Source organism: Dermacentor silvarum, chromosome 3, assembly GCF_013339745.2.
Source record: "Dermacentor silvarum isolate Dsil-2018 chromosome 3, BIME_Dsil_1.4, whole genome shotgun sequence".
NCBI lineage: Eukaryota > Metazoa > Arthropoda > Arachnida > Ixodida > Ixodidae > Dermacentor > Dermacentor silvarum.
Genome location: NC_051156.1, coordinates 209,104,806 through 209,121,049, shown reverse-complemented (window position 1 = coordinate 209,121,049; position 16,244 = coordinate 209,104,806). Strand labels below are relative to the sequence as shown.

At 44.0% G+C, this 16,244-nt stretch overlaps 1 protein-coding gene across 1 annotated transcript in view; it reads right to left on the bottom strand.

The window, feature by feature from the left end:
• LOC119446577 (guanine nucleotide-binding protein G(I)/G(S)/G(T) subunit beta-1) overlaps positions 1-12,040 on the bottom strand; it is a 31,293-nt gene extending 19,253 nt beyond the window's left edge. Inside the window, exons 1-2 of the mRNA XM_037711047.2 lie at positions 11,569-12,040; positions 4,317-4,376 (exon numbers count right to left, since the gene is read on the bottom strand). Coding sequence (XP_037566975.1) covers positions 4,317-4,376; positions 11,569-11,571 — 63 coding nt within the window. The 5' untranslated portion in view covers positions 11,572-12,040. The remainder of the gene's footprint in view (positions 1-4,316; positions 4,377-11,568) is intronic.
• Positions 12,041-16,244: the final 4,204 nt, after the last annotated feature.

The window sequence follows — 16,244 nt, the reverse complement described above, 5'->3', positions numbered from 1 at the left end:
CGTCATCGTCGTCTCCAGGTTGGGGATGATATTTTCGGCTATTTATTTCTTACGTTAGGTGAAAGTTCGAGACTTCTAAATCCTAGAAAGAATCGTAACATGCCCGAGAGAGACATTAATTTAATATAACAGCTTTTCTACAGCTAATTTCATTTAGTTTCAAGGAGGATACGGGGGAGCAGGACATTTTGACGTATTGACACTCGCTCGGTCACCTTGTGTGCTACTCATTGTGAGGGCCGATGGACCGAACGAGCTGGACCGAGTGTCAAAATCTAGCGATGTCCTGCTCCCACGTGACCACATACAGTGTCGTGACGTCACGACAAAGTATCCCCCCCCCCTCCCCCCTGATAAATGAAGTCGAAACTGGCTGTAGAAAAGCTATTTACGGCGCGCTGAGGCTTGTCACTATCTCAGGTTTAGTGCTCTAGGATCTTCATTTAAGGCAAAAGTGAGAGAAAAAGAATCAATGAATTGTCGAAAATATCATCTCTAGTACCCCTTCAAACATGGCACGTCCATGATGGGACATGCATAAGCGAGGAATTGGGAAAGAGCGCAGGTATTAATAACTACAGAAATGAAACGAAAAGGTAGAAGGGGGTGAAACTTGCATAGGTCATTTTTCCTTCTTTATTGTTTTATTATTTATAGCATCGACTGCTTTCTCGCCAATATTGCGACAGCAAGTGACATTATCGATATTGCTTTAATTTCATCTAGAAAGCAGCGCAAAAATTTCTGAGCGCGCGCGCGCGCGTGTGTCTGTGTGTGTGCGGGTGTGACGTTACACACACAGTGACGTCACAAGGTTATCGACAAACGATTATAGAATGCGAAAGTATTGTCCCCGCTCGCGCTCTTCAGTTTTGTGCTTTGTATTGTCAAACATTCAAATGCTCCCGCGCCCTGCCCACTTTGATCAGCAGGCTGATAGCGCCGTGCTCCATAAGCGAACATTTCTTTATCGCTATTAGAAAGCCTACCTAGCGTACCTGTATATTTTGCCTGGTCGACGCATCTGCCAATAACATTGCCTTAATGTCGAAAGTATAAAAGTATAATGCCGACTACAAACACGAAATAGAAAAGAAAGCGAATAAAGAATGGAAGAAAAACGAGATGTTTCGGCTCCATTACATTTGCCTTGTTTACACTAAAGGCGTTGTGGTCGATGTCCATCTTTGATCCATTCCTGACCAGAGTATACGTACCTATCGTCGCCTTAATTTCAACACTGCCTCAAGCTCCAGCCTCGTGCTGTTAAAAAGAAATCTTGAAAGTCAGCCTCGGAACGCGTCGAACAACCACTACGGAAAGCGCCCGTTTTTTTTTTTTTTTTTTTTTTTTTTTTTTTTTTCGTGCCTTCGTTCTCGTGAGGTTATTTTCTGCCTATTCGACATCCACTCGTTCTTTCGCCCCGGCCACCCTTTGTTTGTCCTACGGTTGTTTAGACTCGGCTACGCCTCCCCGACCGAGTTCTAGCCGGCTGAGCAGTCGCGGGGAAAGGGCGTTATGTAAACGGAAGCCCAAATGGGATCGTGACGTCAGTCGCTACGATCGTCTCTTTTCCAAGCGGTCTCTCTCCCAGTCGACGTCAGGCCCGCTTTTCAGTCCCGCGGCTTCAGCGAAAGAGCGCGCAGCCCCCCTTTTGGACCCAGAACTCTCTCTGTGCTCTCGCCATCAAGTCTTCAGAACACAAGCCACCCGCCACGTCGTCCGCACAGCGTGACGTCTAGAAGCTGCGGTGACATTGCCGTATATTACAATGAATGAATGAATGAATGAAACCTCAATCAATCGATCAATCGATATCAATCAATCAATTACTTGTTTATTTAACGCGCCTAGGAACAACCCTTAAGTCTGAATGCTGGTGATAGTATATAGTGTACTGATGTCACTGGCCACGGTGCTGGTGAAAGTAGAAGACGACGAGAAGCGCTTGCTCGCTGGCTTCTATAGTACCGACCGACTTATTTCGGTCTACCGATGCAAGATACATTAAGTGCTGCCAGGCAAACATCCCCATTGTAATAGTAATAAATATTAACTTAAAAAAAGAAAATGGTTAAAAATGAATTAAAGTGCAAGTTTTTAAAAAATAGTGAAAAGATAAAAAAGAAAGAAAGCTGAATTGGGTATATTACGAGAAAACAAACACATTAAATATAAAAATCCCGCTATAAAGAAGAACCGTTTACATTCCACAAAACTCCCCAAGGTAAGTTCACAAAGGAGAAATGTATAGACTTGAACAATGCGGGAAGGTTACTAACATACAACGCGATGCGAAGCTCGGTACCAAGCAATGACCGCGGCGTATGAAAAATGTCAAGATAAAAAAAAAAAACATTTCCACCCAATGTGAAATCCGCTGAAACAGCGGAGCTGTGGTTATCTTGTGTTTTTCTGTGATTTTCTGTGATTATCTGTGGGTTTCCGTGATTGTGTGTAAGTTTCTGTGATTATGTTTGTTTTCCAGTTGTTTTCGTGTGAATATGGGTGATGTCCTGACTTTTACGGCTTAACATTCCCTGCTAACTCCCGGTCGAGGAAGTCTCTTGCACCGGCGTTCAAAGGGCGCTTGCTTCTTTGTTCTGCCTCTCGCTGGGACAAACCAGGGTTCGCTTTCCTCCAAGTGCTCGTTTCTGTCTTGCGTAGCTCCGGATTTGCCTCTCGCCGCTGCCGTTACGTTTCCTATTCCCGTGCTCGAAACGTAGAATTCGTCCGGCGACGACGCTGCCGCTCTCGGGCGAGCTCCCGCAGTAGCTCGCGCCGAGCGGAATCCATGGCGAGAAAGGGCGCGCTCTCCCCCTCCCCCTCCCCCGGTGCCCACTCTCATTGGTCCGCTCCTCAGCCGGCGCAGCCTCTGATTTAGCCTCTGATAGAGTTACTGTACATGCTACCAAAGGTAGAGGGAGCATATACAGTAATTCTAGCCTCTGATAGGGTGCCTCGATGCCCAGCGCCGCCGATGCCAGCGCCGGCGGCGCTGGCATCGAGGCACCCTAGCCTCTGATAGAATGCAGCGCCCCTAGCGGTGGGTCTGGGAACCTACCCCCTGCGTAACACCGGCGGACGGACGGACGGCGCTGCCTCGACTAGCCTCGACCTACAACAGCTCCGCTGTTAAAATAAGCGCGCACGTTGAAAGGTCTACGGCTACCTGGAGATTTTGCTTGGAATTCGAAGCAGGTGATGGTTTAATAATAATAATAATAATAATAATAATAATAATAATAATAATAATAATAATAATAATAATAATAATAATAATAATAATAATAACAACAACGTTGTGAAATGTGAGAAGATTGGCCACCGAAACGGCCGTCGATCCCAAAACCTTGGCTAAGAAATACTACAAAAAAGAACGTCAATGAAATTACAATACAGTGAAAACAAGTGTATTACGAAATAACAATGCATAATCGCAAGAACTCCAAATATCCCGCAATAAAACAGAAAAAATAACGTTATACGAGTTCAAGAGCAACACAGGCATGAACAGCTAGGTCTGGAAGCGTAGTTAAATATCTTTAAAAAATGAAACGTGCATAAAATACTGTTCACAGAAAACTGATCAATAAGACGCTGTTCACGAGTAAACCTCATAGAGTTTTGAGAGCTAAGCACTTCTTGAACAAAGAAAGGACTCTTAAACCTAACTTTACTAGGGAATCTTCGCATGCATATACGTATACACATACGCACCGCACACACGTAAATAATCCGAAAAAAAAAAAACGATTGAAAATGGCAGCACGTACCTACACAATGCCGACAGTAAATTGAAATCATTGATTCGTTCATCAATTGATTCATTTTTGCGAGAAATCGCAGCTGCTGAGAGATGCCCGAAATGAAGAGAGGGATGTTGCCAAAATGTCATGGTATAATACTCAGAACGCTCGTCGAGGTCCAAAACGCTCGGCACCGCTTCCGTCGGTTGATCGATTTTCGATTGCTTGATTGAGTGGCTGATTGATCGATTGATTGATTTGAAAATGTTGGCAACCTTTGTGCTCTGCATGTGTAAATAAATTCATTGGCATGTTAGCACGCACAAATTACACGAGATGCAAAAAGAGGGAACAAAGGTAATGATGAGCATCCTAGCGCTGACACTTTTGAAAAAAAAAAAAAAAACATCCATAAGGAGCACTATGACTTAAAAAGCCAATATGACAAATGTAGTCGAAGACTTAAGATACTTGCTAAAAAGGATGAAGAACTGTGCAGATGGCACAGCGAAAAAACATATGGGAACGTTTACGTTAAGCAAGACAAAAGAAAACAACAGTTCTTACCTTGATCTTGATCTTTAACAGTTGTAATTCGCTCTTGAGTTCTTCAAGCTCGTCCTGCTCCTGTGAATTGAACGATAGGGGTAAATTGCACATACCTTACTGAAACATGGCGAATGTGTCATTTAAGAGCATTAGATCGACAGTGTATGAACGCTACCGTTTTTTTTTTTTCTGTTGTTCACCCGGTATGCGCCGATTAAATCGCATTGCTTTAAGGAACTCCAGATAGTCAAAATTAACTCACAGCCCACACTACGGCGTGACTCATAGCTAGCGTCCTGCGTTTTCGGATAAGTAAAAAAAAAAAAGACTCCAAAAAATACTAGCTGGTAAAATTTTTCCGAATTCGGATTCAACCGAAACACTCCGATTTTGGGGGGACGTATATCCTTAAAATACACGAATAAGGCTTTTTTTTTTTTCTTGGACTTGTCAATGCATTTCCCAGCGAACACCGCAATGCCCGGCAACTACACGCTCAAGGAAGCTAAATTTTGGATAAATTAGGGTTCAAAGAATTTTCATTTAGGACTCAAAATTTCATTCATGTACCTTTGCTAGTTTTAAACCGCAGCTTCGAAGCTTTAGTACCTTCCCGCACAAATGGGCAAAGGTGGAACCAGAATTCTAAATATTGCTTAATTTCGGTCGCATTATCGGTAAAACTAATAAAGGTACATGAATGAAATTTTGCGTCCTAAATGGAAATTCCTCGAGCTCTAATTCATCCAAAATTTAGCTTCCTTGAGCATGTGGTTGCCGGGTTGTTTAAAACAGAAGTTGCGATATTTGGCAATCTTCAAAAGCAAATTATCCAAAAAGTGAAAATTAAACATTTTTTTGCTGCGTCTAAGAAATAGATAAATATGTCCTAAAGCTACAGAGCAAGCCGCAATGCAATATCCGGTAGTTTCTTCTAAATATGGTCACAACTGAGACACAGTTCGCAAAAACCATGTATCTCGTTCTTGTTCTTGAACATTTATTTCTAAATAACATTAATCAATTTTTTTATATTATATATTGTTGGAATCTACAAGAATTAAGCTTTTTTATGGTATATATACGACAATTTTATGTCCTAAGTAGAAGAGCCGCCACGGTTGCTCCAAAAGTAGTGAAAACGGGGGGCTCGTGCCGCCGGAGTGGGACCGCCACCTTAAATTGAAACGCAGCGAAAAAAAAAATCTGAATTTCTTTTAAAAAATTAACTCTCAAAGACACCCTCCGAATTTGCACTAAAATAAAGTCCGAAAACGCTTAACCATATACTCATAACCCGCTGTACAGCTTTGGGACGTTAAACCCCGGAGATATTTTTAAATAAAATAAAATCAAATAGGTTGTTTTTAAATCGACAGAAAGCATCGAGGGATAATTTTCTAAGTGAAGCGATAGCTTCACTGTTACTAAACATAACATTAAAATCATGGAGAGAATTCAGAGAAAGGCTGTCCGTTTTATTTATTCTAAGTTTAGGCGCACCGATTCTCCCACACAGCTACTGATGGCAAATGAATTCCCCTCCTCAAGACACGGAGGCAGGTGCATCGCCTGAATTTCCTAAAGCAGCTGATTAATCGTGAATTATCCTTAGACCCCGCGGTATACGTGACCCCTTTATCCACAAGGCGTACACGTCATCATCACAGATATGCATTAACCCCTCATTTCGTCAGGACAAATACATACAAATTTTCTTTCTTCCCCAGAACAGTGTCGAGTGGAACTCCCGACCCTCGATGTATTAAAACCTTCCCGATGAAGCGCGTTGCTCATATGTTCTCTGTTATGCATATTTATTTGTATTTGTTGTATTGTATTTATATTTCTATATTTGCGTATTTTTTGTATTTCTTCCCTTGTTTCTTTGTCTTTTGACTTTTTAAATTGAATTATTTGCCTTGTACGCTTAAGTGCCCTTCCTGCAAGGACCGATTTGTGGTCCGCAGTACGTTATAAACTAAAAAAAATATAAAAAATAGCTTGGTGGTGTACGTACACCGACCGACATGTCCAATAATGTTTAATGCAAGTGTGGGTGAGGACGACGACAAGACGACGGCGGCAACGATGGCATCACGACGACGAAGATTAACGACTGCGTGATGACGAAGGAATGGCGGCGATGGAACGACGACGACGTGATGACGATGATGAAATTACGATATTACAATGACTATTTAGGAATGCATAAGACGACGGCATGATGAAGACAGAATGCCTATCACGACGACGACTGATTGACAATAAAAACTTTTAGATTATGGAACCCAATAGTTGGGGGACGCAAACCGCCGAGAGTACAAAAAGTTCGCGGCCCTTCCCCTGTCGAGGAAATGAGAGTAAGTGAAGTTTGCAGCAAGACGACGTTGTCGCGGGCGTTCCGCTTCGTTTGCCATAAACTCAGGGTCGGCGGCTCTTCGCTGACGTTCGGCCTCAACATCGCGCTCCCGCAACTCGGGGTCCGCGGCTCTTCGGTGAAGTTTCGCCTGGGCTTCAGGAGCCCTCACGCTAGAATCGGCACGTCGACGACGAGCCCTTTCCCGAGCGAGTTAGCGGCGCCGTTGCTCAAACGCAGCCTGCTCCTCGGCGGAACGCACCACGAGCAGCCTTTCCATCCGTCGCCGAAACTGATCTGAGGAGAGGGAAGCCCGTCGTAGTGCGCGCCAACCCCCTCGACACACCAAACAACCCTGATTGGTCGCGCGCGTCACGTGATCCGGCGCCGGCGCAGCTTTCCCCGCACCTGCTGTTCCTTTCTTTCCTTCTTTTTTTCTTGCTACTTTCTTTCCTTCCTTCTTTCTTTCTTGTCCCTGGCTCATACCCGCATATCCAATGCGGGTATGCGCCGCACGTGACTTTTTGCGTGACTACGCCACCACCGAAATCTGTTACGCAATACAAGCTTCGCTTGAAAAAGAAAACGCAAAAGTTCCACATTGAAGTTAGGGCTTTTGTGTACGCTAAGTGACTTAGGTACGTTGTTTCTAAAACCTCCTATAGTGACGATTTTCGTGGAGTCATTCACGTCATCTGCAAGCTCGCGGCGCTCCGAGATGCAGATCGCCCACCCACGAAAACTAGGGAAGGTTTTGCAAGAAAGCTATCGCCTTAAAAGCAAAGTGTTTTCCACTGTCTCCTTGACGCTGGGAGCGTGAAGCCGTTCTCTCGGTTCCACATGCACGCCGATTCCGTCCGAAAAGTCTGTTTCTACAATGTAGCCTGCTCCCACACAAGAGGAAGACAAAAATAGTAACATGAGCGCAGGTACAAAGTAAGGCTTGGAATTAATACTTTATCAAAGTCAGTTATCGAATTCGAACAGACAAATTAACTGATTGGCTTCATGACTTAGGACTATAACATGTGAAATCAAGATTACAACTGCACATTTTATGTTATATAGTTATTCTTACAACAATCTCCACGAATGAGTGCAAATGTCCCCACGTTTGCACTCATTCGTCGGTTAAGTTATCTGATAGCGCTGCCGACAAATGACTGTAATCGATATCATGCTGCGTTGTGATGTACGTATTTATTGCACGAACATTTTATTTGAGTGATGAACGAGGCTGATGTACAGGGCGCAAGCTTCCCAGAGCCATGAGGTATCGCGGAGGCTGTCCCGAAATGGCTACCCACTACATGAGATTAACATCATAGCCGTGACCTCAGAAAAGCAGCAAGCACACGATCTTCGTTCATATCAATGATCATAAGCTCTCCGATAACGTCGATCAGCCGTCGATAACGTTGAAGGCCCGCTATACCGAAATGTGCCATCTACAAATACAAAGATACAGTGCCTTTATTCATTTTGGTGATTTTCTGGCTCGTACGTTTTCCCGTCTCGAACGTTGTTTTTCTGCAGTCGCTTGAAAAGACGCATCAACGGGGTTACACAGATACAGAGAAAAGGTAAAAAATAATAATGTGAAATGACTAGAAAAGCATGGCCTGCCGAGATAAACTAAAAAAAAATAATAAACGTCAATGAATATTTCGACAAGAGTTGCAGAATGTGCTTGAGAAACTGAGAAACTTGTGCGCGACATATTTTTTTAAGACGCTTGAAGTTTATTTGTTTCTAATACAGAAGTGGGAGCAAGGGTAAAAGGCTGCCGGGCCCGACAAATGATCCTGCTCCTGCTGGCGTTCAGCAATATACATAATTCTGAACACACACAATACATCGCATCGAGGTCACATAATGAAACAGTGCAACGTGAGAGCAAGCATCACGCTATATTCAAAATAACATATCAAATCAACTACAATTCTGACGGAAACTATTACTAAAATCAAATGAACAGATTAACGAAGTTATGTATGGAGAAGTCACTCCCTATACAATTTCACACTTAGCCAATGTGAAACATAAAATACTAAACAAATGCAGCAGTCAAAACTACATAATTTCAGCGGTTATACACATACCAAATATTAGATGCTAAAGAAACACCGTACATATTCTGTTTTGTGCTGTTTCAGGTGCATTCTTAACGATTGTTTGGGTAATTTATTGTAGTCAATTAGAATCTTGAATTGAGGAACAGCGCGAAAGACGAGGATGCAGAAGATTCATAAAACAACAAATAATGCCGCTAACATCTAGGCTCTACATCCACATCTACCTTCCTTAAAATTTTATCAATACAGGGCTGGTCTGGCTCCCTCCCCACTGTGTCTGTTTTGTGGTGAAGATGAAACAATTAACCTCTTTTTCTGTAGACGATTTACACATGCAAGAAAAAAAGCATTTTAGAAACAACATTTAGCAAAATTGGAGTGAATTTTGCAGTTCCTGAAATTCTTTCTCTTGCGTGGAGCCTCCTCTCTTGGGGCAATGTCACAAGGATGCTTCCTCAGCCGTGGAAGAGTTTATAGCCGTTTCAAAAATATTTTAGTTAAATTTATAATTCTTAGTTATTTTCTGTTATTTTGATTCTTTACCAATTATCTCAGTAGTTTTCTCGGAAATACTAATCTCCTCCTAATTCCATCCGCATCTTGCCCAATCCCCCATAGTGGGCATGAGCCAGTGACAGAAGGCAAACAAAACTAACTAACTAACAAACTAACTAACTAACTAATAACCACACATAGCGCTGTGGGACTATAGCGCTGTAGAACAGCACCACGTGTGGTTGTATTTTGTCTCTTCTGCGTCCTCGTTTTTCACGCTGTTCCTCAATTCAAGAGGTTCAAGCAACTATCCGACATGTTCACTTTATTAATCAGTCAGGTTTAAGTGATTTAGCAAATTAGGAATTTGCTGTTGCCAGCCATACGATGTTGCCAGCCATACGTTGTATTTGTTTTAGGAATTGTCGCAATTTCTCTGCGTGGACCTTAACATTAAAGCCTTAACATTAACGCTTTCAGTTAAGATAATTTTACTGTTCAGAGTTTGTTCGCTAATGTATATATACTGCATTAACCTATAATAGCATGTCTGGCTGGCGCCTTAAGTATTGTATGTTTAATAAATAGAGTAATAGAGTATGGCTTCTGAAATCTTGTGGCATGCCTTGATAATTATTTAAATACCTATGGACTCCTTTTCGCGATGCTGTCAGCTGTTGATAATTCTGTAAATGTGTGTAGTACCCCATACAAGCAAGTAACATGAAAGTCGTGAAATAGCGAGCAATATAATACTTCCTTTAGCCAAACGAGAATAAGATCACTGATGCTATTAAAACATCCCGTAATTTTACTCTATTGAGCAGACATACTCTCTACGTGTGTTTTCCAGGACAGATTACCGCTGAACCAAACACTCAAAAACTTGTTTCTACATGATCTACTTGCGCACTTCGAAACCATATTGTTAGACTGCCGCTAGTTAATTCGCACAAATATTATATATTTAGTTTTAGCTATATTTAATTGTAATATCACTTGCGAGACTTGAAAATGAGTCGTCGTCGTCGTCGTCCCCCCCCCCCCCCCTCCCTTTGTATCGCGGTTCACTTCATCTAAATTGAAAATAACGGCCGGTATGACTCACTCTGCCCTTGTATGAATGCAATGTCATTCTTTGAAGCAGATACTTTTGTTACAGCTTTGCCAGTCGTGTTGTGGCCAATTTTAATTTTGAGGGATGGATGAAACAACATTGAAATTTTTAGTCCTATTTTTTGTTGTTTGGAGGAATAGAATTTAGTCAGGCTTGCCGGTTTGATGACTCGCACCACTAAGTAAATGTCAACAAAGGGCGACCATGAAAATCTCGTTAATTCGGGAGACAATAGTGAGTCATATGATAAGTTAATTTCGTGCAATTTCCTTCGCGCTTTCGAACTTTTCGGAGAATAATGTTCACTGCACTCCCCGCGCAAGACTTGTAAGTGCTTGTAAACGCCCATTTAGCATTAATACATGATCTGTATGGTCGTCTTCAAGAGTTGGCCCAAACAATATGGTTATCGTTGATATCAATACACGTTGCTTTGCGCCAGGCTTGCGACGACTGACTCGAGAGACAAGTCCCGAATAAAATAATATTTTCCATGCGTCCTGGCAACACGAGCATGCAAAAGAGATCTGCTATGTTTCGATCTTGCGTGCGCCCCTTATCGTCAGTCTTTAATTTGCCTTCCATTTCCCGCTGCAGACACGTTAACAAAATTAGTGATGCTCCAAATGAGTTCTGCGGAAACCTGCAAGGCTGTGAGGAAGGTTCATGAAATCGAAATTTGGCTTGGTACCCAGCTAAAGGTATAGCACGGTACAGCAAGGGAAATTTATCTGGTTAAAATCAGCATTTTTTCGCATCGAGTTATTGATTGATTCGTCCTCCTCGTGCCCTCGGTTAACCTCGTGCTTAGTTCACTGGCAACTGGTAGAGCTACTGGCTCTCGGGAAAGTGTTGGAGTCGGGTTCGATCTCCGGAATAGCTAGCCAAGACAAGATTTTCCTTCAATTGCGAAACCTTCTTTCTTAGGTACCAGGGCGTGTGGGGATGGTGGGAGTAGGGGCGGTTTCTTTGTAACATCCTGCTGTCTACTTGTAGCAGGATGCCAACTTTTTCTTTTCATTCTAGTGCTGCAAAGATACAATCAATGACAACGACACTGCAAGTGGCTAAAAAAATAACACTAAAGTCAATGTTCCCTCATCGCAGTCTATACGCCGATTGCTCCAAGTAACGGGCTATAGCCTCCATGTGCATAGCTGACGGCACACTTCTTTCCTCCACCTTCGCGAAAACAATCGACAACAATGGCAGGCTTGCACTTACCATGATCGACGGTGGCCGCCTTCCAACCCTAAAGCACAGAACACTCACTCCTTCTTGATCACCCACGTATCGCTTCCCGTTCAGTGGCTCGTCGCACGACAACGGAGGATGCGGCGGTTCACATGTACGCACTGTATGCAGTTCTTGGAAAGAAACAAGACACGCCGGACGAACAAACGCCGCCGGGGCCAGTCAGCGATAATATGACGTAAGCTCTCTATACCCAACGAACAACGCCGGCCGAGCTGCAGGCGCGCATACAACTTCTATGCCACGGAGGCAAGTCAGTCAGGTGCGACGCGCGTTCAACACGTGTCCGTGCGCGTGTGACGAGCGCCGACGGGCGCGCCCCTCTTTTGGCCCCGTGTTCGTAAGGGGGCGGCGAGAAGCCGTTGAATTGTGCTCAGCGTTGCGTGGTCCGACGCGCTTCGGCGGGTCGACGCCGAGACGCGCATCCTTCGAATGTAATGCAATTAAGGACAAAGCAGCCCCGAGCCACAGGGCTTCCCCCTCCTGGTGTGGCGTGCATCAATCTGGTTCGAGGCCTTGGCGACGGATCGACTCAGACACGAGCGGCGCGCGACACACCTCGCGCGCGCGCCTAACAGGCTTAAGCGGACCCAAGGTTGGGGCCCAGCGGGCAGCTGCCAAAGCCCGCGGGTCAATGTTATGTCTCGTATAGCGGGGTTAACGGGAACGCTAGCATGGGTGGGTGCCCTACATTTTCGTGCCACCGTTGCCTCAAACTTGAAGACACACTATAAAGAGCAGCAAAAAATAAATAAATAAATAAATAAATAAAAATAAATAAATAAATAAATAAATAAATAAATAAATAAATAAATAAATAAATAAATAAATAAATAACCTAGCTGTTGAAAGTAGTCAATCGAGACTCCGTTAGCATTCATTTGATGGCAAAACGTTGATTAATACGGCGAAGGAAATGAAGGTATATGTTTCCTCCTTTTGAATTTTGCGCGCAAACCGGGGCGCCGGTATATTTGTGTGACGTCAGGAATTTCAATGTATTTCATCGTTTCTGGGCCATATTAGGAGGCAGAAAAAAGATCGCAGGGCTTACTTAATTGCTAAGTAGGTCACGTCTTTGGCTCCTGTAGAATGCGGTGCACACCTTGCTTATCGACAACAATTTTATCTAAAGTACCCTCAGGGCCATATGGCATTAAAGAGGGGAGTGGTTACAGAGTAGTATAAGTAAAGCAAATCAAACGAACAAGTGCAGTGAGTTCTGATAATACAGTGATTCTCCTGATTATACAATGTTAGCTAATGTTTCGCGAAAAAGTTTGTAATCGGTGATGATGGCTACGATACTTGAGGGAGGGTGGCTCCATTCCTGAGATGTACGGGGAATGAAAGACTGAAAGAAAGACTTCGTGTGACATGAATCAATTCCTACCTTACTGCGATGATCGACACGGTTTGAAATGTACTGCGGCCGCAGTATGAAGTCGTCATGAAGTGTGGTGTCACGGAAAGTTTTATGAAATAGCGAAAGACGGGCGATTTTGCGGCGGTTAGATGGTGGAAGAAGTGCTGGGTTAGTTTTCATGGAGGTTACACTCGCGGTACGGTTATAATTAGAAAGAATGAAACGGGTAGAGTTATTTTGTACTATAGTTCGAGTGAAGTAATGAGATTAACGTGACTGCGATGGGATCCCATATTGCATGCAGATGCATATATTCAAGTTTCGAGCGTATTAGAGTCTTGTAAAGCCGTAGTTTTAAAGTAGGCGGTGCTCTGGAAAAGTTGCGCCGTAAGTACTCGAGCATGCGATTAGCATTGTTAATGACGTACTCTATTATATGAATGGTCCCATTTAAGTTATTTGTAATGTGTACACCAATATTTTTATATGACATGACGAAATTTAAGGTAACGCTGTTAAGATGTTAGCGTTGTTAAGATCTTAACGTTGTTAAGATACATCCTCCAATTGAGTCATTACCACGGTCGTTCTGAATCCTGACCAAACTCTGTTAAAATCTGTGACGTCACGGGTAGCTTCCTCGCTCAAGGCGTCAGCACGCGTGTTTCTTTTCTGCGTCTTCACTGTCTTTCCAAACCTAGCTAATGGCGAGACTGAACATTTAGGTATTTCAGAAGTGTAGTTCACGAACTCAGCATAATTTTATATATTTCTCTTTGCCGCCAGGTCCTTTTACTTTGCCAATAGGCTTCACATTTTTAACGTAAGCTCGCTGATGAGCTTGGTCACTGGCTTTATGCAGGACGCCGGATTACTGACACCCAGCCACAGTCTAATTCCTGGTCTCATTCATAATGGTCTCATTCCTGACACCATTATTATTATTATTATTATTATTATTATTATTATTATTATTATTATTATTATTATTATTATTATTGTTGTTGTTGTTGTTGTTGTTGTTGTTGTTGTTGTTGTTGTTGTTGTTGTTGTTGTTGTTGTTGTTGTTGTTGTTGTTGTTGTTGTTGTTGTTGTTGTTGTTGTCTTTCAAGAAGAGGAGACAAAAAGAAAAGCTAGGAGCAGACTGGTAACTGCCACCGGAGGGGGCACAACGCCTGCCTCCTCTTCAGGAAGGAGGGACAAGAAATATAGATAGGAAGAATAGAAGGAAAGAGAAAAGAAAGAACAACATGACAATTTTGAAGACTAAAGCGAAACAGTCACAAAGAATGAAGTACGGCAGCTGGAACATTTAAAACATCCGCCTCCATTCCACCCTGCGAATGTACAGCGAAGCTGTTGCCGACGTTAGACAAGCACCACCGCCACAAGCAACGTACGTCACACGCGCACGCACGTGTACGAAAGTGCAGCATATGCATCTTCATTCTACTAGGCCCTCCGCCAAGCGAAAGTGCCCCTATTGAAGTAATCGAATTTTCCAAAGTATAAATTGCGTCAGGCAAATCGTAAAGTACGATTTACACGCAAGCTGGAGACGTGACATAGCTTCGGACTGTAATTCGATTGTACGAGAAAAGGTATTTCTGTTATGCGGAAACTCAAATCCCTTCTCCAGATGCCGTTTGAGGTCTGTATGAGTGGCCGCGAGGTGGCGGTACTGTTTTTTGTACAGTGTTTGCCATAATGTCAATTACGGTCGCAGCACATGCTGTGCGACAGGTGCAAGCGCGCGCATCAAGGACAGATACATTCTGTGCCCACATACTTCACGCGCGCACGCACGTGTGCGTAGGTGCAGCATACATCCGCATTCTCCTAGGCCGAGCGCAAGTGCGTTATTGAACTAATTGAATTCCTGAAAGTAAACTGCGTCAGAAAATTCGTAAAGTACGACTCACACAAAAGCTCTAGACACGATAGCTTCGAATTGTAATTCGAATGTACGAGAAAACGCAATTCTCTTACGCGGAAACTCAAAGACAAAGCCCTTTTCCCACTGCCGTTAAGGAGCCCACGAAAAAAATCTCGACCAACTAGAGGCTAACAGCTTCGCTGTAAAAAATCACCGCGGGTCGCGCTGTTAAATGATTGTTAAAGATTGTGAATGTCCGAGGTCTTGTAACTCGCAAACAAACAAACAAGTTAGCTACAAACGGAAAGCCAAGTATGTATTTTAGAGCGAGAGCTCTACTACGCCGTGTCTCGCAAGGTCATTCATCGCGTCGCAATGTCCTTGAGCCGCCGGAGCGCGAGCCGCCGTAGCGCAAGTGTGGCAGGTGTGACGTCACGCCACGTGATCCACTGCGGAGAGGCGTCGCAGCTGCGCTCGCTCGGAGCCTCGCCGATACGGTACCACGTGACTACGCGAGGGTTTAACGGCTGCTTCGCCGGCGCTTGGTTGGCTTGGTCGCTCAATCTCGCCATGGATGGCGCGTCGGCTGGGCCGTCTGTGCGTGCGCTTCAGCGCAACCGACGGGTTGAATCCAATCATCCAGTAGATATAGCTAGACGGTAGGCTGCGAAATCTCAAGCAAAGGCAAAGTTCGCTGCTGAAACATCGGAGCAAAGGGAAGCCAGATTAGCACGTTATAGAGAAGTTTACCAAGCGCGGAAGCGTGCATTAATGAAACACTGTGTGCATAGTCTTTGCAAAACCAAGCCAAACAGACCTTTCACTCGTGATAACTAGGTTTACAAGAGTTAAACCTCTTTCTTTTTCAGAAAAGTAAGGGCATGGTGCAGGCATCCATCGAGAGTCGTACCCCGCAGGCCAAGAAAATGGTAGTCCTGCGCTGCTCAATGAAAGCAGGACACTACAATATCAGATGCTGAAGCATCTCACAGGAACCACAGGATGCACACGACGAACTGTCCACACCCTTAGCTTGATTAGTGGTGCCCTAACAGTGCGATGAGGCAGCCGCGACCGCGAACACGGGGCGGAAACGTTCCATTTGCGAAGCGCTGGTCTGGGAGCACCCAGACTCTGGGGGCTATATACTGGAGGATGCACGAATAATTCTGCTAAAGATCTGGGTTCCTGATTCCTGGACTTGTTTCGGCGGCCCGCTGAACATAACTAAAGCTTGCTAATCGCACTGTTCCACCTCGTGCACCACTGCCGCCGGATTCATTTGACTTCGCTGTCACATAAAGAGATGGCCTTGCGCTTTGTGCGCGGCCAGTTCTCAAGTCAGGCGCCTTCTAACCCCTGTACAAAGATAGGGATAAGGTTACACCCACCTAAACCGTTTAT